Source organism: Myxine glutinosa, chromosome 8 (assembly GCF_964187855.1).
Source record: "Myxine glutinosa chromosome 8, kmMyxGlut1.1, whole genome shotgun sequence".
Classification (NCBI taxonomy): Eukaryota; Metazoa; Chordata; class Myxini; order Myxiniformes; family Myxinidae; genus Myxine; species Myxine glutinosa.
The window spans coordinates 25,874,979-25,900,141 of NC_136268.1; the positions used below are offsets into that span (position 1 = coordinate 25,874,979).

Here is a 25,163-nt window from a genome sequence, read left to right on the forward strand (position 1 = left end):
ATATATTTTGTTTGTCTGGTTGATTTGTTTGAGAAGTAAATGTCAGCTCTTTCACGAGCCTCGATTCAGTATACAAAAAAAAAAAAAGGCTACAACATAAAATGTGAAAAAAGTGAAGAGGTCTGAATACTTTCTGAATGCACTGTGTATATATATATATATATATATATATATATATATGACTAGCGGGGGCACCCGTGGGAATCCCACGGGCATGGACGTGTGTGACATCTTCAGTTTGATGTTGCACAGTTTTACAAAATGATTACAGGCAATTCCTCAGATCCACAAATGATGAAATCCACACAATGTATTTACTTTACATAATATGTTACCCCTCACTCATCTCTCCCCCCCCCCCCCCACCCCCCCTGTCACTCCACTCCTCTCTCCCACTCAATCCTCTCCAACTCCTCCTCACTCCTCTCTTTGCTTTACTCCTATCCCCTCACTCCTTTCCAACTCCTCCTCACTCCTCTCTTCACTTCACTTCACTTCTTTACTCCTCTCCACCCCTCATTCTGGCAGTTGTTGCAATCGAGCAGGAATGGCAAATATTAGAGGTAATTGAACTTTTCTCTTGGAGCAACACAGTGTAAATCCACCTCCTTGTCCTGTTCATTAATTTATGATATGTTTTGCAGAACAATACACGCATGGTGACGTCATCAGACTCGCACCGCAATGATGATCTTCAATATTATCCGATACATCATCCGTATTCATTACAGCTGCTCTTGTATATGTTTGCTGAGCACACATTACCTTCCAATGTATTTGTTGCTCAACATCCCGTGCAAGTCAGGGTTAACGTTCATTGGTAGTCTCGTTCTGTTCCTTCATTATTTTATTCATTTTGGAAATAGCATTTACAAACGCAACGTGTAATTGTTACCATGATTAAGTGGCGACACGTAAACGATGCTCCGCCCCTCTCCCCACGTGCAGAGTACCTAATTGTAACTTTTTATTGTGACTACGTCTAAAGAATGAAACATTCCGACTGTATAAAGAATACAGCTCAAATGGAAACGTCCCTGGGAAAAAGTCTTTTGGGCAGTGTATAAGAACATTACCTCACACCTTTCTGTCCTGCAAAACCAAAGTTACTCTTTTCGTTACAGCATACAAAATGGCATTTTTAAAATTAAAGATTTCATATGAACTTTTTAAAAGTGTGCGTGCACATAGCTTATAAAATAAGAACGAAAAAATATTTCTTGGCAATTTCCCATCTGTGTTTATTTACTTATTTTACATATGTGAATTACATGTCCATGCACACGTGAAATGGAGTTTGTTTATTAATCCTGGATGTGAACACGATTCAGCCTTGAAAACTCGTGCGAAAAAAAACAAACATCAATGGAATGAATGGGTGTTTAAACAGGATTACCTTTACTTCAGTATAATAATGATGAATAAAATAAGAACGAAGAAATACCTGTCGGCAATTTCCCATCTGTGGCTATACGTGAACGAAGCTCCGCCCCTCTCCCCACATTGTGACAACGTCTAAATTAAATATTTCATCGTGACGAACGTCAGCAAATGGAAAAGTCCGCCGTGACTTTTTAATATATCTCGGCATTTTACCGTGTGTGCGTGAATTTTCTAAATTATTGCTGAAACCGAGTCTAAAACCATCGATAAAAATGAAATCAGATGGTGAATTAGAGTCGAGATAAAGCTGTGAGGGAGTCTCAATGAACTTTATGTTACAGGCCTTTGAAAATGTATTTTGTTTTATAAACGGTAACTTTCATCGAATTTTATTCCCGTTTTTTTCAACCGGGTCTAAAACCATGTAGCGACTGTGAAAAATGAAATGAGATATTGAATTAGATTTGAAATAAAACTGAGAGAGAGAAACACATGACATCATTATCAGCCTAACAAAAGAGGCCTCAAAGCTATGCGAGGAAAGAAAATGGTGGCGATTTGTTTTTGAAGCCCCTCCCAGACCAGGTGTAGCCACTCCCCCAGACAGACAGACGCGATCACCTACAGAGTATATATATATATATATATATATATATATATACACATACATATATACACACACACACACACACACACACACACACACACACACACACACACACACACACACACACACACACACACACACACACACACACACACACACACACACACACACACACACACACACACACATATTATTATTGTTAAACAGGATTATGTGGAGGTCATGTACTTACCTTTGAGTTGCCTAGTTTGTGTTGGATTCCTGACCAGTCTACAAACTGCACCATTCCGTGGATGAACATTAAGCCGGGTTTCCTGTTTGCTAACATCAATTAGCAGACATTAAAAATTCCATCCCATGTGAATAGGTGAGTTATCTCCAGGACCATTAACAAACTACAAATTCCTGCCAAACCCAACTTCAGCAAAATGTCATGTCTGACGAGGAGTTTTGCGAAAGACTTGGGGCGAAAGCGTTCCCCACCACACCCATAAGAAGGTATGAATAATTGGGCCCATTCAAGTTTGAAGTTTTATTATTATTATTATTATTATCATTATTATTGTTATACTGCTGGGCTGGCAGGATGGCCTATAGGTAGGCACACTCAGCTTTGCTGTCTAGCCTGAGTTTGAATCCCACCTCAGCTATAAACTGTTATCCCGGTGTTGCATCAATGTATGTGCAGTACACCTAGGATAGACGTTAAATGGAAGTTCCATCTACCGGCATTCGTTGGTGGCTGTGGAAGATTATACAGTGTCTCTCGCGAAGAGCAGGTGAGCTATTGCCGGCACCTTCAACAAGTTACAAATTCCTGCCCTAACCTTGGTTGAACGTCAGGCCTGGTCGGCTGGTTCGTGAAAGACTTGGCCCAACCTTCCCCGGCCAATTGCACACGAACGTGGGAATAATTATGGCTGTTCATTATTGTTATTCGAAGAATATTATATTGTACTCATTATTATCAGGAATTGTCAAATGTTTTACTGCCATGTCTTCTTGCCCGAGGTAAGGTGCGAATCACAGAATGCACAGCAGGAAGAAAAGACTTTGCAATGAGCATAAGATTAGAAGATGAATCGTACTACCGTCGTTGCAGTCAGGGTAAATTGTACGTTCCACATCAATTAAAACTGAGTGTTATCGGCTGTCGAGTTATAATTATGATGCAATTGTAAGAGATAACGTAAAATTGCAATTTTTTAAAATCTTGCTGCACTTGAGTAGATGCCGGATGTAAATACAAATGTAGTCTGGACGTATGCATGTACATCCATTCGATCCGCCATCACCCGATCACCATTCCTTCCAAAACCCGCCGGTGGACACACGCTCCGAATCAAGTTTGCGCATCAGAGCTTCTTGTGGCAATTGAGAAATGGAAACGCTGCTTTGTGAGCCGTTTACAAAAGCAATAGTTCCTGGGGGGTAAGGAATGAGCCTTGAGCGGCCAATCTCCAAGCTTGTCTTCCGGACTTGAAGAAACCATCTCTAAGCAAAGTAAAAGAAAAACAAAGGCCATAAAAGCGACAGAGTGCTGAAAGAGGCTAATTTAGTCCTCAGATCAATACATTTTACAAGCTGGTTCCCCATCGTCTCTGCCCGTGTTTGCGAAAGCTGAACAAGACAAGGTTATGCCTTCAGATGCCCTCGGTTAAACTCCGCCAATGGTGAACCCGACATGACCCCTGCGGATCAAGGGCTCGGGCAAACCGCACTCGCCCAAACCAGCTGATTGTTTGAAATCTCTTGCGGTTCATAAGCACCGTGATTGAAAAAAAAAAGAAATTAAACTTGGATTTTAAAAACGTTACGAGCGAAAACTATCTGCACGAAATACCATTGGGACGTCCGAAGCCTTAAACTAATAAAGCACCACCTCGTAATGGAGGTCTGGTACCGAGAAGTGGAACTTTGTTTTTAAAGAGGAAGAGTCAGGAGGTGCAGCATTGATTCTCAAGTCCATCAGCTTTCCTAAGGTGGTAGTGGTGGTAATGTTGTGGTTTTGGTGCTCGTAAAATGAGCATATTAGTTGTGGACATATTTTAACCACAAAACATTCCGCATAGATCCCCGTGCTACGTACCACTCCACGGAAGGACGGAGGGATGACTCCACAGTACACTGGTACAAAAGCGCTGCATATGAGGGCCTGCAGTGACATGCCAAGATACACATATGGTTATATGGTCAACACACAGCCAGAGTCAACAACCACAACTTTTACTACCTTACACAGCCTTAACTCACTGCGTATTAGTGGAAAAATCCACCTGAGGGCCTATTCTGAAGAAAGAGACTATGCCTTGTCATATACCAATACATATACATATAATATGCATATGTGGTATGGAAAGCCAGACTATTTCCCCTCTGAAGGGTGGACTCCATTATATGGCATCCCTGCTGGCAACATATCCCAAATAAAATATGCAGGCTAGGAAAGAGATTCACCACCTTTGCCCACCCATCCAACCACACCTGTATAACTTCCTCCTTGGAGGAAAAGTTGGAAATGAGCACGTTCTCGCCATCGGAGACGCGCGTCAGAGAAACGCACAGCTTCCCCGACACATGGACCCAGACATCGTCGGGCATGATCCTCGACATTGCCTGGCGCAAACATTTCACCAGGTTGAAAGAAGGGTGGAGAGGACCCAAGCGCTGCCGCCGTGCTTCCTTCGTTATCTCAATGAAGTCTGCACAGCTCTGGCCTACACACACGCACAAACACAAACAACCCACATGTAACGTTTACTGACTGCAAAAAAAATGCGTTCAAAAACAAAGTCACTGTACATAATCCTTACCATATATAATTCACGGACCAGTGTGTTTGTTTGTTTGTGTGCTTGCTTGTTTGTCACTCTACTCCTCCCCTACAGTTCTGGGCCGATTACATCCAGACTTTCTACATAGGATCAGAGATTTTTCAGATCAGATCAGATTTCAGATTTTTCAGATCAGATCAGATCAGAGATCAGAGACTCAAAATTTGAGTATTTTGAGTATGACACCAATTCGTGCGTAGGGTGTTTTTATCTTTAGCGGTGGTCTTATGGTGGTAGGAGGGTTTGGGACGCAATTTCTCGAAGTATACGTGTATCGTGTAGCGCCGCCTCTAGGTGGGAGAGGGTATTACAAGACAAGTCCCCACTCATTAGAGTACAGTGTTCCTGTCCCCACGTTTTCCAATGCAGTGAGGCATTTGGAATTATAAGCAGTAGGCATGGTTTTACTTTATGCACATAACCGGGATTATTCTTTTTCTTTTCAGGAGAGATTGAGGCAACTGTGACTTGCCTATGCATCACACAACTAAAGTATGTGTCAGAAGAAGGTATTGCATGCTTGGAACAAGATTCCCTGTCGGGCGGGTACTCTGCTAAGTGCCAGAAACACAGAACTAAGCAATAAACCAGAGCGAAGTCATTGGTTCGCCATCGGACATCCCCACATTTCCCACCTTAAGCAAAGTTGAAAAATGGCAAAAAAAAAAGTTCCACCAGAAATGACCCAAAATCAAGTTTTGAGTATTTTTTTTTTCCTCCATTTTGACCCTTGTTACACGAAGTTCCCACCCATGGGGCATGAACCGGAGGTTAAATATAAAATAATTGTGTGTCCCCCAATACTGGTGGTGGTTCGTATGCAACCCGAGACTGCTTGGCTGCAGAGTGCATCATTTTCGGGAGGCGCCCAATGCCGCTGATGCAATGGCCCCTATTAGCAGTAAGCTGGTGCTCATTTTGTCGATCTCAGAGGGATGACAAGCCGAGTCAACCCACATGGAATTATTCCAAAGGCATGACAGGAGCTCAAACTCAGGACCCTAAGATATCAAGTTACCAACCTTAACCATTAAGCCTACACCAGGCTTCCCCAATGCTGAATGCATACACAAAGTTTCATAACAAAATAATACGATTTCAAGAGTGCCTGAAACTGCATTTTTTTTTTTGTATTTGACCTTTTGACCCTGCCCCATGGGGCGGGGCCAGGGGCCAAAATGATACCGCTCTTACACATTCGTACCATGTGGTGATCATAACTACGAAGTTTGGTTAATTTCCGCACAACCATTTAGGAGGAGATAATGTGACGGATGGACAGACGGAGCTGATTATATAATATCCCTGAATTATGATTATTTTCTTCACAAAGCGTGGGGGACAACAAGAGGATTAGAGGGAAAATGTTATCTTCTCAAATATATTATACCATACTTGAAATAGGTTTCATTTGCCTTTGCAAAGTCTCATTTTTTAATTCCAAACCAAGAAGCACTGCTGAAAATTTAAGCTCGCTGACAATTTCATGTCCACCATCAAAATGATTCGTATTGCAGCCCGTACGTGCACAACCTATCAACAAAGGAAGGAATTTCATCTGCGACTGTTGGAAAACAAAGAGCATGATGCCGCCAGTGCTATGATATTACCAAAGAATAACTTCTGCTCAAAGAGGCCATCATTCACACAGTGGGGTCTGGAGAGCCCGGAACAAGTGCAGAGCTTTCATCTCCTGATCATTTGATTCATCGCCCGCACAGTTATAGACTTAATGTGAGAGTTTTCTCCATTTGCTGCTTGTTTTGCTGCTTGTTTTTCTGCTTGTTTTGTTTTGTTTTTGTTTTTTTCTGCTTGTTTTGCTGCTTGTTTTGCTGCTTGCTGCATTTGCTGCTTGTTTTTCTCCATTTGCTGCTTGTTTTCTCCAAAGAATAACTTCTGCTCAAAGAGGCCATCATTCACACAGTGGGGTCTGGAGAGCCCGGAACAAGTGCAGAGCTTTCATCTCCTGATCATTTGATTCATCGCCCGCACAGTTATAGACTTAATGTGAGAGTTTTCTCCATTTGCTGCTTGCCAAGTGTCTTCAAAGAGGAAAGGCCGAAATGTTTGGTTCATCGCCCACAGTTAACTATATATAATGGAGGGATAGATAGTATGTATGCATCATCTACTCCTCAAAGAGGATTTGACCTAGGAAGCTGAAACTTTCAGGGACTAACGAGGTCAAATTTTCAAGTCTGATAAGGAGGCCTAATTTGGGAAAAAGTCACAAAATAAGAGTTGCAGGAAATGGTCAATTTAGTGGGGACTGAGATATTCAGATCTTGAAATTATCAAATATTTTGGCCAGAATTCCTGGGGGGAAAAAAAGAATGAAGAGAACATTTATTTTGGAAAACTACATCGTTTGCAGAAAAATTAAATTGCAATTCAAACAAGTGCATCACATGCCAAACAAGAAAGAAAAAAAAAGCCAAAAGCAGCACAACAAGACAAAAATTGGATTCCATTCGTTGGGATTCAAGAGAGGCGTCAACACGAATCGATAGGAAATATTCTGCCTGTAGGGTGGGTATTTCCTAGTAGATCTAATGGGAGAGCTTTCTAGTTCACCGCTTGCTAAGTGTTTTCAAAAAGGAAAAGCCGAAAAACAGTTCAACACGGAGTGTTGAGCAGATGTCATTTTATAACCGAGCTTACAACCGGTCTCGGCCTTGGACTCTCACGAGCAAAGGGCAAACGGAAAACAAGTACAATTTCCTAGAGGACGGCTATTCAAGACACGCAAACACAATGAGAAAAACAACATTCTGACAATCTGCTGCCAAAATGGTATTTTCATTCGAGAGATATGTGTCCATAGGCTATTTATCGAGTTCAACCGTCGGTCAGGCTGCTCCAGCGCAATGATGGAAACAGTGTCGTCCACGCAACATTTACGAGGGGGAAAGCTGGGCAGCATCACAGAGGGTGGTGGGGATTGATTGCGTGGCCATTAGAAAATTGGTGATCTGGATGGAGAAACACCATTGCGAAACATCAGAACATCACAAACAAGTAGTGACCGAGGACAACACAATACTTTTAATACATACAAGCGCGCGTGCTCATCCCCCCTCCCACCGCCCAATCCGGGACCGTTACGCTACCTGTGACAGTTTCAGCAACAGGCTTTTTTTTTTCTTCTTTTTTTTTTGTATACAGAGTCGAGGCTCGTGAAAGAGCTAACATTTATCAAACAAACAAATCAAACAAACAAGCAAACAAAGTATATAAAAAGGGGAGCGGTCGACAAGATGGGGAGAGAAGGGGACGAAGCACACAAACACAACATTTGAGAGCAGGGACATCGGGAGATGTGTGGGAGGGAGAGGGCCTGGGGGGGGGGGGGGCAGGATAGGTATAAAACGCAAGGACACCAAGGACTTCCAGGAAAGAAGTCGGCACCTCAAAAAGTGGATTTGGGGTGAAATTAACGGGGGTAGAAAAGATCAAGGTTTTGGATTGGAGAAGATAAGAGATGGTGGTGAACAGCCGTTTTAAAGACCTGGAGGGAGGAGTGGGATTGAAGAGAGTGAGGGAGTTTGTTCCAGAGGCGGGAGAAAAGAGGAATGAAGGAGTGAAGGTGAGCAGAGAGTCTTGATTTTGGCAGTTTAACCATAAGAGGGTTGCAGGCAGATCTTGTGCGACCTGTAGGAATATTTGGGGGACAGAGCCCAGAGAGAGCTGGGGGAGCAAGGCCGGAGAGGAGTCGGTAGAAGACAGAAAGACCACCAACCTGCCTGCGGTGAGTAAGTGAAAGGCCCTCGGAGATAGCGTCATCGCGGGAGATTCCAATGATTCTGAATGCTTTGGTTTCAACAGCGTGAAGACGAGCTAGGAGTGAGGCAGGAGCACCAGCCCATAGGGGAGAACACTATTCCATTGAGCTGCGGATGAAAGCCTTGTATGTGGTGAGGAGCTCAGGTGTGCCAAGGAAGGACTTCGCACGACGGAGGATGCCCAGTCGGCGACTGGCTTTGGAGGCCTCATTGACCTGACCTGCACATCTGACCTCATTTAACCTGCACATCTGAAAGGATACATCAGACACACAATCCTTGCTGCAAACTGCTTGGAAAAGGCTGGTTTCCGTAACAAAATAATCCATTTCCCAGTGGAGTGACAACTCATCCCCTCAATGGCTGTGCAAACTAATAACCTAATGTGTTAAAAGCCGAAATAAATAGGGCTCGGATAGCATTCCCTTCACTCAACATGGAGACGACACGTCCTGGAACCAAGGACATTGAAGGATACAAAAAAAAGAAAAACGTTTAATAAGTTCAATAAGATAGCGGGATTAAAGCACACCTCGGGGTGGGGGTGGGGGTGGTCCTACAAATTCTGGATCAAAAAATCCCAAGCATCATAAATAATATTTTCTTAAAATATAAATATTTGAAATGTACGTTCTGGTTCATTTTGTTTGATATTAGATCTACAAGTACAGTAGTTGAAAATTCCATGAACCTCACTCAACAATAACAAGCAACCGTTCAACTAAGTTCAAGGCTCTCTGCCAGCGAATCTTCCTGTCCGACCGATACTGTTGAAAAACCCCTCCAGATCAATTCGACAGAATTCTACAGACAGAACACTGACCGTCGAGGTTGTGGATCTACTGATGTGGACCCGGGCCAACTATTTTTTGGAGGAGTGCACACATTACGTTTCGGTTGAGGGGAAGATTAAAAATGACAACATCGAGTTGAAAACACAATGTTGGCCTTTCGCTCATTTTACATCAGAGAACATTTAATAATAAAACAAAAGCAGATGTTTCTCATTAAAAAAAAAAAAAAAATTAGCTATGCATCAACAAACTAGAACCGCACTCGGTAGAGCGCATACCTCCACCAGACTGAAAAGTTTACGTTTCGTATCCCATTGATAGGCCGGATCTAGATCTGACCTGAACCAAAATTGATTCGGCTGGTTCTTGTCACCTAACCAACTCGTCCACCAAGTTTTGTCACAACAAGTCCATAACCTTTTGAGATATCCTGCTCACAAACAGACACACAGACAAAACAGACAGAGGCGAAAACATAACCTCCGTCCACCTTCAGTAATTTGGTGGTGGAGGTAATGATGCCATGTTGCTAGGAAAGACCGACACTTTGTTTGGGGTAAAAAGAAAATGGCGCATTTTAGACGTAGATTATCTTTTATGTCTACGAATAAGTCAAAGATAATATTCCATAGACATGAAAGGGTCTGCATGTTATGGGGGCCTGGTTAATAATTCCGCAACTGCTTCTAAAACGTCAGAAACCCGAAAAGAGCGACTGGGCAGTGGCCTGTGCGAAACCTCCTGGGATGTTGCAGTTTGATAAATACAAGACATCAAGAAGAAGTACAAATTGAATGGGATATGGAATGTGTTGGGGCACGTACAGTATCAGAAGATTCAAAACCCAAATATCGCACATTTGTTTCTTGTATAATGATGTACGATGCTAGCTAACTGCGAAGAGACCTCCATACGGCATTACCAAGGGCCACTGTTCAAAATGGTCACATGAGTGACCACTGCTTAAATTAGTGACTGTGACCAGTGTGCAATGGTCACATGGGATTTCACAATAAGTTATTTTTAATCAATTTAACAAACAAAACCTTCCAGTTATCCTATCGGGCATGTGTTCCCCCCAATTGGATATATTTATGTGCAATCGGGTCTGCAGCACCAGGACCGAGACCGTATCGGGAGAATTCCTTCATCCGTCACAGCAATCAAAAACAACAAGCATTCTGAGTATTGCGCTGCAATACATGTCCCCTACCGGCAGTCTGTCGTCCGGAAAACTGTTGGGGAAATTACCAAAGTTCAAAGTGCCATAACTTTGTCAAAAATGATCGAAACGTCGTGAAGTTCGAACTTGATCTGTAACTTATCATGAGGAAACCATGTACCAAGTTTGAAATCATTAGCCTTAAGAGTTTAGAAAAAAAGTCCGGAAAACTGTTCTTTGCGTAAAGGACGGACAGACGGAGGGACGGAGTGCAAACCTATAGTCCCCTCCGGTGTACACCGGTAGGGGACTAATAACTGTTTAAACAGACAAAATAGTGGTGTGTGTGTTTTAATGTATCGTTACATAATGGAATGTGCAATGAGCATTATGAATACCAGAAGAGTATCCGCCGTACGAGGAATATCTTGTTCCAGGCATGCAACGCGTTCTTCTGACCCATCCATTTATTTGAGAGATGTATAGGCAACACAACGCTGTCTCGATCGCTCACAAAAAAAGAAAGAATCCGGGTTACTTATGAATATATTGTTGCGGTTTTGAGAACCCACACTTGTAAATATAACATCATTAAAGGTTAAAGGTAGCACCCCATAGGTAGGCCACAAGCAACACGTAGGTCACCATAGGACGTCAGTTATTTCATAGTCTGTGTTTAGATAAGGCCATTCCCAATAGTAGCATCTGCGTTGTGTCAAACAAATAAGAGTAGGTCCCCATCCGTTCATTTTGGCAGCCTCCCTTCCAAGCGCCATTAAGCGCTCCCCAGTCTGTGCCCCATGGCCCCTCCCAATTTGTTACGCGCCTTTGCCAGCAGCGTTCGCAACCTCGCTGGGCTTCCGCTCAAACCAGCCCAGAAACCCACGAGGTAAGGCCCGAAAAAGGGGGCGGAGCGCCAGGATGAAGGTGCGGCCACGTCAACCAGCCATCAAGGCGGGGCCAGTAAGCCAACACCAGCCAACCAGGGCTGAGGTGAGGTCACCTGACAGGGCGTGGTTTTGGGCTCCGAGAGCGTTCGCTGGCTTGGTAATAAAAGCGCGCACGCAAAGCCCTCGAAAAGACTTATCGTCGTTGAGAGGACTTGGAAGGACCGATGCGATTACAAAGGACTCGTGAGGAAGGTGCTGTGTGATAAGAACTTACGGAGCAGTACTCATTACCGAAGACTGAAGCCAAGCATTGGTTTTACAAAGGACGCGCTGTGGCAACCCGCTGTACTAAGGGCGAGCGCGCGGCACGCATTGCCAAGAACCGCAGCGTGCAGGACATTGGGGACGGGGTGCTTGGGGCGAGTAAGACCGGTAGCGCCAGTACAAAAGCGCCGGTACACAAATTACGTACGCCGATAGCCCAAGTTTACCTTCCCCCATCATTATAATTGTCCGCTCGCGTTACACTACGTGGAGAGCTGCCTGCCAGGTTTCGTCTGCTGGATCGGAGCCTGGACACCATCGCCGGACCTTCCACCCTACCATCTGCATCCCCGTGCGAGTCTGGAGTCTGAGACCGAATCTGAGAGTGAGCGGGCCCGAGTCCAGGGAATAAGTTAAGACTGTAGTTAAGACTGCCCTGTGTACTTTTCCTTCCTCTTTCTTTCTTGTACATTCTTTCGTTTCCTCTTCTTCTTTGTACATTTGTTAATAAATTCCTTGTTCTTTCTGGTTTCCTCTTAATCCGATCGTCCTAGTCTTTTCTCTATTGGGTAAACGCGGCACGATTCGGAACCGCTATAATCGGGTTAGTCATTGTTAACAGCTCGGATCGCGGCTTGCTATCCGCTCGGCAATAGTCCATCAATATCCGTGATTCGGGCGGGAGTTATCTCCTCGCTTCCTGGGCGGCGTTAGCAAGTAGGTAATAAGAAGTCGGCTTACAACCCTAGTTAATGCCGTCTGGAAGGAACGTCATAACTCCGGATCCCGTCGGCCAGATAAAAGGACAAGGGGATTAACCCCCTCTTGATAAGGGGAGAGCCGACGTCGGAGATCCGTAACAATATCATAATAAATTAAACCCTCTAACAAGAAAGGTTAAAAGTTTGAATAGTGAGGCTGCATTTATGGGTTGACCGCCTGGACACAGCTGAAGTTGTGGATCTACTGATGTAGACCCACTGCGGTGGTTGTTGACCCACATTTCAAAGATATTTTGCTCTGAAAGGGTTGGAACCTCTATGAAGAACAGGGCCCTGCTGATGATCCAAGGCAGTAAGGAAATCTATAAATTGCTTACGGGTTAATGAGGTTCTTACTTAAGGTAAACAACTATTTTGAGGTTTGTGCTTATGTAGAGGGCGGTATAGAATTAATACCATTTACAACATCCTTTAATTGTTAATATAATATCCTCCTGTTTCGTTGTGCTAACTGTTGTCGCTTTGCCCCCCATTTTGTCTTTTGATCAATCGTCTGCTGTTGTGGTTTTCCACGAGTTGCAATGCCTGAATAACAAACCTCATATCAGTCCTACGACCTACATGGTAATCAACGTTTGAGGATTAAAGAAATGGCTGACAGGAAGTCGTTTAAAGAAGTGCAGGAAGGAGACCATGCAGCATGAATACAGCATACTGAAACCACAACACCTGTTGACTGGGTAGTTGAGAATGAAAGCTGCAAATATCAGAATTAAACTAGAGTTCATAGAACATCTTACCCCACAAAGTGTTGAAAAAAAAAAAAGGACAAGAGGGGTCTGCGAGCAGCAAATTTGATTGGTCGAGATGTAAAATTCCGTAATATTTTGTCCAAGTATATACAACTGAATGGAAGAGTTTTGAAAGTGCCAAAAAGACGATTTGTGTGAAACAGTGTTCAAGTATAAAATTCAATTGAAATAAAAGTGCTTTTTAAAAGTTGTAGGAAAAAAATTGAAAAGTTTACCACCATTAATGCAGCATCTTTTCCACCCAACACCTTATTACCTCCACCACCGAAAGTGGACGTTCTTCTGACACATCCCTGGATATCGCTGTTCACAAGATTTGGTGGCTTTGGCAAGATTGGACATGTTCTATATTTACCTCCAATCCCTTTATTTGAGAAGTATATATGCAACCCCTTCCTCCCCCCCCACTCCCCACTCTCCCCCAAATCCCCACTGCCTCAACAGAAAGTGGACCGAGGTTATGTTTTCACCACGGTCTGTTTGTCTGTGAGCAGGATACCTCAAAAGGTTACGGACGGATTCAGACGAAACTTGGTGGACACGTTGGGTGTGTGACAAGGACGAATTGATTGGATTTTGGTGAAGATCCATATCCGGATCAGGATAAGACTTTAAAAAAATAAAAAATCAAGTGATTATGATGGGGCCAAAACAATATATGGCATGGTATTTCAAATTGTTGTGGACAAGTTTTGACAAAACTAAATGGATGAGTTGGGTAGGTGGCAAGAACAAGCCAATTAGATTTTGATTCAGGTCCGGATCCAGATCCTATCAGTGGGATACAAAACGTAAACTGTTCAGCCTGGCAGAGGTGTGCGCTCTACCGAGTGCCGTTCTAGTTTAACATGTTGCATTACTTATTCGTGCCTGTTGTATGTGGCCTTGATGACGTCACTAAAAATAGTAACTTTCCCGTTTAGAATGACTTTAAATTATGTTTGACTGCCAGACAAGCAGACACAGGAAAACCTTTTAGCTCGTCTTCTCTACACATGTGCGATCAGGACGTACCCTGAGGCAAAGAATGGTACAGTACTGTTAAACTACAGGGTTTTTTTAGAGGGTAGTGCATAGGGCAATGCCGTCTGTAACAGTGTTTGTCTGGCCGTATGTATGTATGTACAGTATGTCCCTTCCACCGGCATTTTGCAGGTTTAATGCCTTTAAAATCAGTTTTCTCTGCAACCGTTGATCCAATTGACACGAATGTTTCACTGTAGGAGCGCCTCCTCCTGCAGAATATTTTAATGATAATTATGACATCATAGGTCATGTGGTACATGCGCAGTCTTGGAAAAAAAACAAAAAAAATTGCACCTCTATATCTTCGAAACCGCTCCTTTGAAAAAACTTAAAGGTGGCTCATTGTAAAGTATTCCCCATGGAGAATAACATATGTTAATGATGATGTCATAGGTGCCTTCATTATGATATCAGATATCGACAAGTAAACCGTTTGATCCGATCAGTATGAATCAGAGCTGAGGATCTGGTCACATGACAGGTGATCCTCCACTCAGCAGATCCAAGCCTGGCAACGCCGTTGTTGGACTATCGGTCTTGTTTTTTTTGTATACCAAGTCAAGGCTCGTATAAGAGCTAATGCATACAACATATAATAAAGGGAGCAGGAGACAAGAGGGGAGAGAGAGAGAGAGAGAGGGAGGGAGAGGGAGGCAGAACAACAGTAGGGAACAGGGATGTCAGAAGATATGTGGAAGAGAGAGGGTTGGGGCGGGGTACACGGGATAACCAAGATGGACACTAGAGGGGCTTTCAGTTAAGTAAATAGGGAATTTGAAGGAGCTGGGTTTGGGGTGGGTTAATTGGGGTAGAAAAGATCAACGTTTTGGATGGGGGAAGATAAGAGATGGTGGTGAACAGCTGTTTTAAAGATCTGGAGGGAGGAGTGGGATTGAAGAGAGTGTGGGAGTTTGTTCCAGAGGCCGGAGAAAAGAGGAATGAAGGAGTGAAGGTGAGCAGAGAGTCTTGATTTTGGCAGTTTAACCAGAAGTGGGTTGCTGGCAGATATTGTGTGTCCTGCAGGAATATTTGGGGGACAAAGCACATACAGAGTAGGGGGAGCAAGGCCGGACAGGAGTCTGTAGAAGACAGAAAGACCACCTACCTGTCTGTGGTGAGAGAGAGAAAGGCCCTCAGAATCAGCTTCATCGTGGGAGATTCCAATGATTCTAAAAGCTTTTGCTTCAACCGTGTGAAGCCGAGCTAGGAGTGAGGCAGGAGCACCAGCCCAGAGGGGAGAGCAGTATTCCATTGAGCTGCGGATGAAAGCCTTGTATGTGGTGAGGAGCTCAAAAGTGCCCAGAAAGGACTTCGCACGACGGAGGATGCCCAGTCGGCGACTGGCTTTGGAGGCCAGCTTGGAAATGTGGTTTTCCCAGGAAAGATCATGGCAGATAGTGAGACCCAAAAGCTTGAGTGACAGAACTTCTTGAAGAGGATTGTTGAGAAAGTAGATGGGAGGGTTTTCCAGACGGTCTTTTTGGAGAGACAAAGTGAGAGTGTGAGATTTGTCAGGATTGAAAGACATGTTCCACTTGTGATTTTATCCAGGTCTGAAGAGAGCGAAGAGGCTGCAGTCTCCCGATCTGAGGGATGAGATATGGAGCGGCAGAGGGTGGAATCATCAGCAAAAATATAAAGAGGTCTTTCCAAAACCAGACAGATCATTGATGAACATTAGAAAAAAAACAGGGTCCAGAACACTACCTTGAGAAACTCCAGCCTGGACAGGAAGAAGAGGAGAGAATTCCATTTAGAGCCACACGTTGACTACGACAAGAGAGGAAGTCAGCAAGCCATGCGTGGAGGTTTCCATGGATACCATATGAGGAGAGTTTGGTAAGCAGAGCGGGGTGCCAGACCATAACAAAGGCACGAGATATGTCAAGGGAGACCGCTCTGATTTCCTGTTTGGCATTGAGGACTTCCATCCATTGTTGAGACAGCAGAAGCAGCATGTCCAGAGTAGAATGACCTGAATCATAAAACCATTGTGGCCTAACCATTTCAGATTGATGTGCAAAATAAAACATTCAATTTAAATCAAGTAGTTCTTCTATCATAAACTGACGGTTGTGGACAGACAGACAGACAGACAGACAGACAAAATTACCCAATTGCTTAACCCCACGTTCCACTTCGCGAGAGTGCAGAGTAATAATCCAGAAAGAAGGCCAAATGTAGTTCTGTGAAAGAAGAAAGGGGAGTCCATACTCGAACTTGGAAGGGGGTTACACAAGGAGGATGCATGTTAACCTACCGTTTACAGAACAAGGTGATATGGATCATGATTATACACAAGGGTAGGTGTACCGGTATTTGAAATGGCACATCAGGTGGAGAATTCCCCTGCGAGCACCTGGCTCATGATATGGCTCGTGAAAGTGCAGGGTTCAATTCCCATAAAAAAAAACCTAGGTATGATTGTCTGGGAAACCACGGTATGATTGTCTGGGCAATCACGGTATGATTGTCTGGGCAACCACGGTACGATTGTCTGGGAAACCACGGTACGATTGTCTGGGCAATCACGGTATGATTGTCTGGGCAATCACGGTATGATTGTCTGGGCAATCACGGTATGATTGTCCGGGCAACCACGGTATGATTGTCTGGGCAACCACGGTATGATCGTCTGGGCAACCACGGTATGATCGTCTGGGCAACCACGGTATGATACTACAGTACAACCATGGTATGATACTACAGTACAACCATGGTATGATACTACAGTACAACCATGGTATGATACTACAGTACAACCATGGCATGATACTACAGTACTGAGTACACCCATAGCATGATACTACAGTACACCCATGACATGATACTACAGTACAACCATGACATGATACTACAGTATAACCATGACATGATACTACAGTACAACCATGACATGATACTACAGTACAACCATGACATGATACTACAGTACAACCATGACATGATACTACAGTACAACCATGACATGATACTACAGTACAACCATGACATGATACTACAGTACAACCATGACATGATACTACAGTACAACCATGACATGATACTACAGTACAACCATGACATGATACTACAGTACAACCATGACATGATACTACAGTACAACCATGACATGATACTACAGTACATCAATGACATGTGTTTGTAAAAATGAGTATACAACAATGTCTCCAATCTGAGTTTAATCGAAATCGATCTCAACAGCATCATTTTAATGAGGCACAAGGATGCCATAGGATTACATGTCACAGGACTGCCTTCTGATATGAACGGGCAGGCTGTTATAGGAGCCGCGTAGTGGACAGTAGATAGAATAACACCAGGGTTGTAACGTAGGTGTCAATATCACCACAACATACTACAGTACATCCATGGTATGAAACTACACTACAGTACAACCATGACATAGTACTACATACAGTACATCCATGACATTATACTATAGTACATCCATGACATGATACTACAGTACATCCATGACATGATACTACAGTCCATCCATGGTATGAAACTACAGTACAACCATGTCATGATACTACAGTCAATCCATGACATTGTGGTGGACACGAAAGCTCACTGGCGTGATGGCATCATTCCGCGCACCAAGTGGGCGGCGGCCACGCCCGAGGGGGGGGGCGTGGCCTCGGGGTATACACCGGGCGCGCAGCCCGGAGCGCTCCAGTGCTACAGTGCAGCTCTTGTAATAAAGACTCTTTCAACTTACCGCGTTGTCCGCTTCCTCCTTGCTAACAAGTAGCGCGCGTAGCACCGCGCTTCATTGGTGACCCTCTGACGTTCTGGTCAGCTGTCGCTGACCACCCGAACCCGCCACAGCAATGGCAACCAACGCGGTCACAATCAAACTCCCCGAGATCTGGGAGGCTCAAGCTGAATTTTGGTTCCTGCAGGCAGAAGCCCAGTTCCGACTTCGAGGCATCACGGTGGACGAGACCATGTACTGCCACGTGGTCGCCTCCCTCTGGCCCGGCACGGCCGCCCGCGTCGTGTCGGTCGTGAGGAACCCACCGGCCGACGGCAGGTACGAGGCGATCAAGCGTCTCCTCCTCGCCACGTTCGGCCTCACGGTGGACGCACGGGCCGACCGCCTCTTGGACCTCCCCGAGCTCGGTGACACGCGACCGTCGGTCCGCATGGACCATATGCTGTCGCTGATGGGCGACGAAACCCCGAACACTCTATTCCGGGCGTTATTTCGATGCCAGCTGGCGGCACGAGTACGCCTCGCGTTGGCCGGTTCTGCGACGACGGAACCCCGAGCTCTCGCTGCCGAGGCCGACAAGTTCTTCGCGGCTTTGGACACGCAGGCGAGTTTTGGCGCGGCCGTCGCGCATCCCGAGGCTGATGCACACCACGTGGCTGATGCTGATGCACACCTCGCGGCCGCCGCCACGACCCGCCCACCGCGGAGAAAACCGCAGCCTCCGCCGCCTACCTGGTGTTTTTTCCACGTCCAGTTCGGCCACGAGGCTCGGCAATGTCGCCCGCCGTGCTCATTCGGCAGGTCGGGAAACGCCCGGGCTGGCCCTCGGTAGCGGATAAGGTGTCCGTGATGAACAGTAGGTAGTTCAAACAGCTTACTGTTCATCACGGACACCTTATCCGGGCGCCGTTACCTGTGCGACACGGGAGCGCAGGTGAGTGTCGTTCCCGCCGGTACGTCCGACAAGCAGACCGCGGGCCGGGGCCCCGCGCTGCTTGCTGCCAACGGTACGTCCATTCGCACATACGGAAAACGCTGCCTTTCTCTGCGGTTCGGAGGGCAGGTTTTCCGGTGGTCGTTCGTCACTGCTGACGTGCCTATGGCACTGCTTGGCGTGGACTTCCTCTGTGCCAATGGCCTGTTGGTGGAAGTAAAGCACAGAAGGCTTGTCCAGGCCGAGACGTTCAGCTCGCTCGCTTGCGCGCTGCCAGCCTCGTTGAGCAGCTCCCGGAGCGGCTCATCGATCGGCTCGCCGAGCGGCTTGCTGAGCGGTTCGGTTCCGGCCAGGTTGATCTGTACGCTTCCGGCAGCGGACAAATTCACCCGCCTCCTCGCCGGCTTCCCGGCCCTCACGCGGCCCACCTTCTCGGCGGGGGCCATCAAGCACGGGGTGGAACACCACATCCCCACCGCCGGGCCACCGGTCTACGCCAGGGCACGCCGCCTCGAGCCGACGAAGCTCGTGGTAGCTAAAGCGGAGTTCGCTACGCTGGAGCGGCTCGGCATCGTACGGCGCTCCGAGAGTGCTTGGGCGTCGCCGCTCCACATCGTGCCAAAGCCCGGCGGGGGATGGCGACCGTGCGGGGACTACCGGCGCCTCAATGACGCCACCACCCTCGACCGCTACCCCGTCCCCCACATTCAGGACTTCTCCGCCCGGTTGGCGGGCATGTCCTTCTTTTCAAAGGTGGACCTCATACGCGGCTACCATCAGGTCCCCGTCAGGCCGGAGGACATCCCGAAGACGGCGGTCATCATGCCATTCGGACTTTTCGAATTTCTTCGGATGCCCTTCGGTTTGAAGAATGCGGCTCAGGCGTTCCAGCGACTAATGGACAGCGTCTTGCGCGACTTGGATTTTCTGTACATCTACCTGGACGACATCCTCGTCGCCAGCGCGTCCCGCGAAGAGCACCTTCACCATCTCCGCACGCTTTTCGAACGCCTGGGCCAGCATGGCCTCATCGTGAACCCCGCCAAGTGCCGGTTCGGCGTCGCCGACATCGACTTTTTGGGGCACCGCGTGACCAGGCACGGGGCTGTCCCCTTACCGGCCAAGGTGGAGGCGGTGAAGGGGTTTCCGCGCCCCCGCACGATCAAGGGGCTCCAGGAGTTCCTGGGCATGGTAAACTTTTACCATCGGTTCCTGCCCCGCATCGCCCAGCTCCTGCGCCCCTTGCACGAGGCCCTCCGAGGGAAGCCGGGCAAAGGTGACGTTACCTGGACCGAGCAGATGGACGCGGCGTTCGCGGGCGCGAAGCTCGCCTTGGCTAACGCCACCATGCTCGCGCACCCGGCGCCCGATGCACCGATCGCCCTCACCACCGACGCCTCGGACTACGAGGTGGGTGCGGTGCACGAGCAATGGGTGCGTGGTGCCTGGCAACCGCTGGCGTTCTTCAGCCGGCAGCTTCGCCCGCCCGAACGCCGTTATAGTACCTTCGACCGCGAGTTGCTTGGGCTTCACCTGGCGGTCAGGCACTTCCGCCATCTGCTCGAGGGCCGTGCGTTCACGGCCTTCGTCGACCACAAGCCACTGGTCTTCGCGATGGGCAGGGTCGCCGAGCCGTGGTCGGTCCGGCAGCAGCGTCACCTCTCGGCCGTGTCCGAATATACGACGGACATCCGGCACGTCGCGGGGAAGGACAACCCGGTGGCGGATTGCCTTTCCCGGTCCGTCGCCCACGCAATCCACCTTGGCATCAACTATGCCCGGATGGCGGCGGACCAGGCCGCCGACCAGGCCTTGCGGACCGCCGTCACGGGCCTCCGCGTCACCGAGGTGCCGTTCGACGGCGCGGGCACGGCCCTCTTGTGCGACGTCTCCCTCGGGCGGCCTCGCCCCATCGTGCCCGCGGGCTGGCAGCGCCAGGTTTTTGACGCCATCGACGGCCTGTCCCACCCGGGCACGAAGGCCTCCCAGAAGTTGGTCGCCGACAAGTTTGTCTGGCATGGCCTCCGGAAGGCCGTCCGCGGCTGGACCAGGACGTGCCTCGCGTGCCAGCGCGCGAAGGTGCACCGACACATCCAGGCCCCATTGGCCCCGTTTACGGTGCCGGAACGTACGTTCGACCACGTTCACGTGGACCTGGTGGGACCTCTGCCCCCCTCGCGGGGTTTCACCCATGTCCTCACCATGGTGGACCGCACCACCCGGTGGCCGGAGGCCGTGCCTTTGGCGGCGACAACGGCGGCGGACGTCGCGCAGGCGTTCATCGCCACCTGGGTCACCCGGTTCGGCGCCCCCTCGGACATCTCGTCCGACAGTGGCCCCCAGTTCACCTCGGAGCTCTGGTGGGCGGTCGCGCAGGGGCTCGGGGTCCAGCTGCACCGAACCACAGCCTACCACCCCCAGGCCAACGGCCTGTGCGAGCGGTTCCACCACTCGTTGAAGGCCGCGCTCCGGGCCACCCTCCGCGACGGCGGCTGGGTCGACAGGCTCCCCTGGGTCCTGCTGGGCCTCCGGACGGCGCCCAAGGATGACCTGCGCGCATCCGCGGCGTTGTTGGTCTTCGGACAACCGCTGCGGGTGCCAGGCGAGTTCCTCCCCGACCCCACGGCACCATGGTCCGCGGCGCAGGAGCGCTCCGCGCTGCAGGAGACCGCCCGGAGGTTCGCCCCGGTGCCGACGAATTCTGGGGGGGCGCGTGTGGCGGACACGAAAGCTCACTGGCGTGATGGCATCATTCCGCGCACCAAGTGGGCGGCGGCCACACCCGAGGGGTAGGCGTGGCCTCGGGATATACACCGGACGCGCAGCCCGGAGCGCTCCAGTGCTACAGTGGAGCTCTTGTAATAAACTCTTTCAACTTACCGCGTTGTCCGCTTCCTCCTTGCTAACAAGTAGCGCGCGTAGCACCATGCTTCAACATGATACTACAGTACATCCATGACATGATACTGCAGTACATCCATGACATGATACTACAGTACATCCATGACATGATACTGCAGTACATCCATGGCATGATACTGCAGTACATCCATGGCATGATATTACAGTACAACCATGACATGATACTACAGTCAATCCATGACATGATACTACAGTACATCCATGACATGATATTACAGTCAATCCATGACATGATACTACAGTACATCCATGACATTATACTGCAGTAAAACCATGACATGATACTACAGTACATCCATGACATGATACTGCAGTACATCCATGGCATGATATTACAGTACAACCATGACATGATACTACAGTCAATCCATGACATGATACTACAGTACATCCATGACATGATACTACAGTACATCCATGACATTATACTACAGTCAATCCATGACATGATACTACAGTCAATCCATGACATGATATTACAGTCAATCCATGACATGATACTACAGTACATCCATGACATGATACTGCAGTACATCCATGGCATGATATTACAGTACAACCATGACATGATACTACAGTCAATCCATGACATGATACTGCAGTAAAACCATGACATGATACTACAGTACATCCATGACATGATACTGCAGTAAAACCATGACATGATACTACAGTACAACCATGACATACTACAGTCAATCCATGACATGATACTACAGTACATCCATGACATGATACTGCAGTACATCCATGGCATGGTATTACAGTACAACCATGACATGATACTACAGTCAATCCATGACATGATACTACAGTACATCCATGACATGATACTGCAGTAAAACCATGACATGATACTACAGTACATCCATGACATGATGATATTGATACCACAGTAAAACCATGGTATGATACTATAACAGTGAAAGACCAATGTGGTGTAAAGGAGTTAAGACTAAGAGTGAGCAACTGATGAGCTAACAGCGGTCAGTGTAATATAATAAAACTAATATCGAATCGTGGACACAAACACAGGACACACGAGATCATCGATTAAACGGTTCGTATCGCCGGTTACATTACAGTGTCCGGTTCACGTGGTCCTGCTCGAGGATGGCGGTACCGGACATGTGATGTGGTGAGGGTCATGGGGATACTTCGTACTCGTACCCAGACAGACGCCGGACACAAGCGAAGCGGCGGTCAAGGCCCCGGCAGACGCTCCGTAGACCTTCCGTGCGTCCTGGACCAACCACGGCGCGTTCTCCTTAATGCAACTCGCCACCCCCATGTGGTAAATACCAAGGAAACCACATCCCGCGAACGAAAGGTTCCACTCAGAATCCAGGGGAAACATGACAACAGCAGCAGCAGCTCGGCGGGACCCGCAACGGGACTGAGATTAACCCTGTCGTTCTCAAAGCGGAAGGTTATTTTCACTTCTCCAAAGGCGCTTTTGAACTCGAACCTGACAGAACCTTCCCTCACGCGTGTTCACTTCCGGATCTCCTCTAGAGGAATATAAAGTAAAATCTCGTCAGCTTCACCATGAGATAACAGCCGGCTTAGAGTTATTGAAGCTTCGCTGCTGACAACATTTACTATAACCATCGTCTCCTACATTCTCATTGGCTAATAACTGCCACGTGATGCTGTCCCCGCCTTTCCAGGAACTCAAGTTGCCGCCTCCTCATTGCTCCTTCCCATTGGCTACCGTCTGTTTGACGATACGAAGGCGGGGTTTAACAATGTTGTTCTCCAATGGGCTACGACTGACCGCGCCTCCTGCCGCCTGGGTGCCATTGGGTGACCATACGGCATTCAACATGGCCACCAAGTGCTAAGCCTTTGATTTATGGCGATTGTTTTTTATTTGCGTCAAATGGCAAATACCTGGGGGATCACGACATGGCATGCTGGGAATTATTTTGTTGTGCACGGTAGTCTGGATATTTGTTTCGTTTGTCCTGGTGTCGTTATATTATTTATTTTGATTGTAAAAGCAACTTCAACATGTAATTGCAAGTTGACTTGTCCCTAAACTCAGTGAAGCAATATAAAATACTAAGAATAGGCCAACTAAGATTTATCAATTTGTCAATTCAATCAAATAAATAATATACTAAGAATATACAAATAATATATACAAATATATGAAGTGTGGTGCTGCGCACACAACTTGCTTGCCAAAAAGGTAGGCCACAACGCGTTTGATAAAACCAAGAGTCTTTATTATGAAAGCTCGAACTGCAGCATTGAGATTTGAGCGGGCCCGAGCTTAGAGCCCGCATATATGTGCCGAGGCCACGCCTCGTCCCCGGGCGTGGCCGATCGGTCGATAGGCCGGGCATGCAATCCAGTTCCCCGACTGGACGTTGGCGCCACCTGCTGGTGCGCTGAATTCGTGTACCTTGCTTGTGTCCGCCACACGCGCCCCCCCAGAATTCCCGCGCACCTGAAGGGTGAGTTTGCGGGGAAGCCGGATGACCCGGCCGAAATGCCCCCTGGCGATGGGTGCCGGTCTGGGGGGTGCCGGGGGTCCGACCGCCGGGGGGCGGCCTCGACGCGGAGGCAGAGCCGCTGGCGGGGGGTGGTCCGGATCGAGGTGGGCCGGCTTGAGGCGGTCCACGGAAATGCGATCCGGGGCACCGCCGATGTCGACCGTGAAAAACTTGTCCCCGGCCTCCAACACGCGGAAGGGCCCGTCGTACGGGGGCTGCAGCGGTGCCTGGTGGGCGTCGTGCCGGATGAACACGTACTTTGCCGTGCGAAGCTCCGGGGCGACGTGGGAAGGCGGGCAACCGTGGTGTGCCGTTGGCACCAGGGAGAACCTCCGGGCGGTCTCCTGAAGGGCGGAGCCCTGTTGTGCCGCGGACCAAGGAGCCGTGGAGTCGGGGATAAATTCACCCGGTACCCGCAGTGGTTGCCTGAAGACCAGCTCCGCCGAGGACGCGCGCAGGTCGTCCTTGGGCGCCGTCCTGAGGCCCAGCAGGACCCAGGGGAGTCTGTCGACCCAGCCGCCGTCGCAGAGGCTGGCCCGGAGCGCGGCCTTCATGCAGCGATGAAAGCGCTCACACAGGCCATTGGCTTGGGGGTGGTAGGCCGTGGTGTGGTGTAGCTTCACCCCGAGTCCCTGCGCCACCGCAGCCCAGAGCTCCGAGGTGAACTGGGGGCCGCGGTCGGACGAGATGTCCGAGGCGGCACCGAACCGGGCAACCCAAGTGGCGATAAAGGCTTGCGCCACCTCAGCCGCAGACGTCGCCGCCAATGGGACGGCATCCGGCCACCGTGTGGTGCGGTCGACCATGGT

At 48.2% G+C, this 25,163-nt stretch overlaps 1 protein-coding gene across 3 annotated transcripts in view; it reads right to left on the reverse strand.

The window, feature by feature from the left end:
• The window catches only part of PNPLA2 (patatin like domain 2, triacylglycerol lipase), a 52,762-nt gene extending 29,279 nt beyond the window's left edge, over positions 1 to 23,483 (reverse strand). For 2 of the 3 annotated variants that reach the window (XM_068124147.2, XM_068124150.2), the window contains exons 1-3: positions 23,024 to 23,483; positions 4,475 to 4,707; positions 4,080 to 4,145 (exon numbers count right to left, since the gene is read on the reverse strand). In XM_068124147.2, the coding sequence (XP_067980248.2) occupies positions 4,080 to 4,145; positions 4,475 to 4,707; positions 23,024 to 23,210 (486 nt within the window). In that variant the 5' untranslated portion in view covers positions 23,211 to 23,483. Of the gene's footprint in view, positions 1 to 4,079; positions 4,146 to 4,474; positions 4,708 to 10,960; positions 11,058 to 23,023 lie in introns of those variants that run through there. The other variant, XM_068124149.2, reaches the window with a different exon arrangement.
• Between the last annotated feature and the right edge of the window lie 1,680 nt (positions 23,484 to 25,163).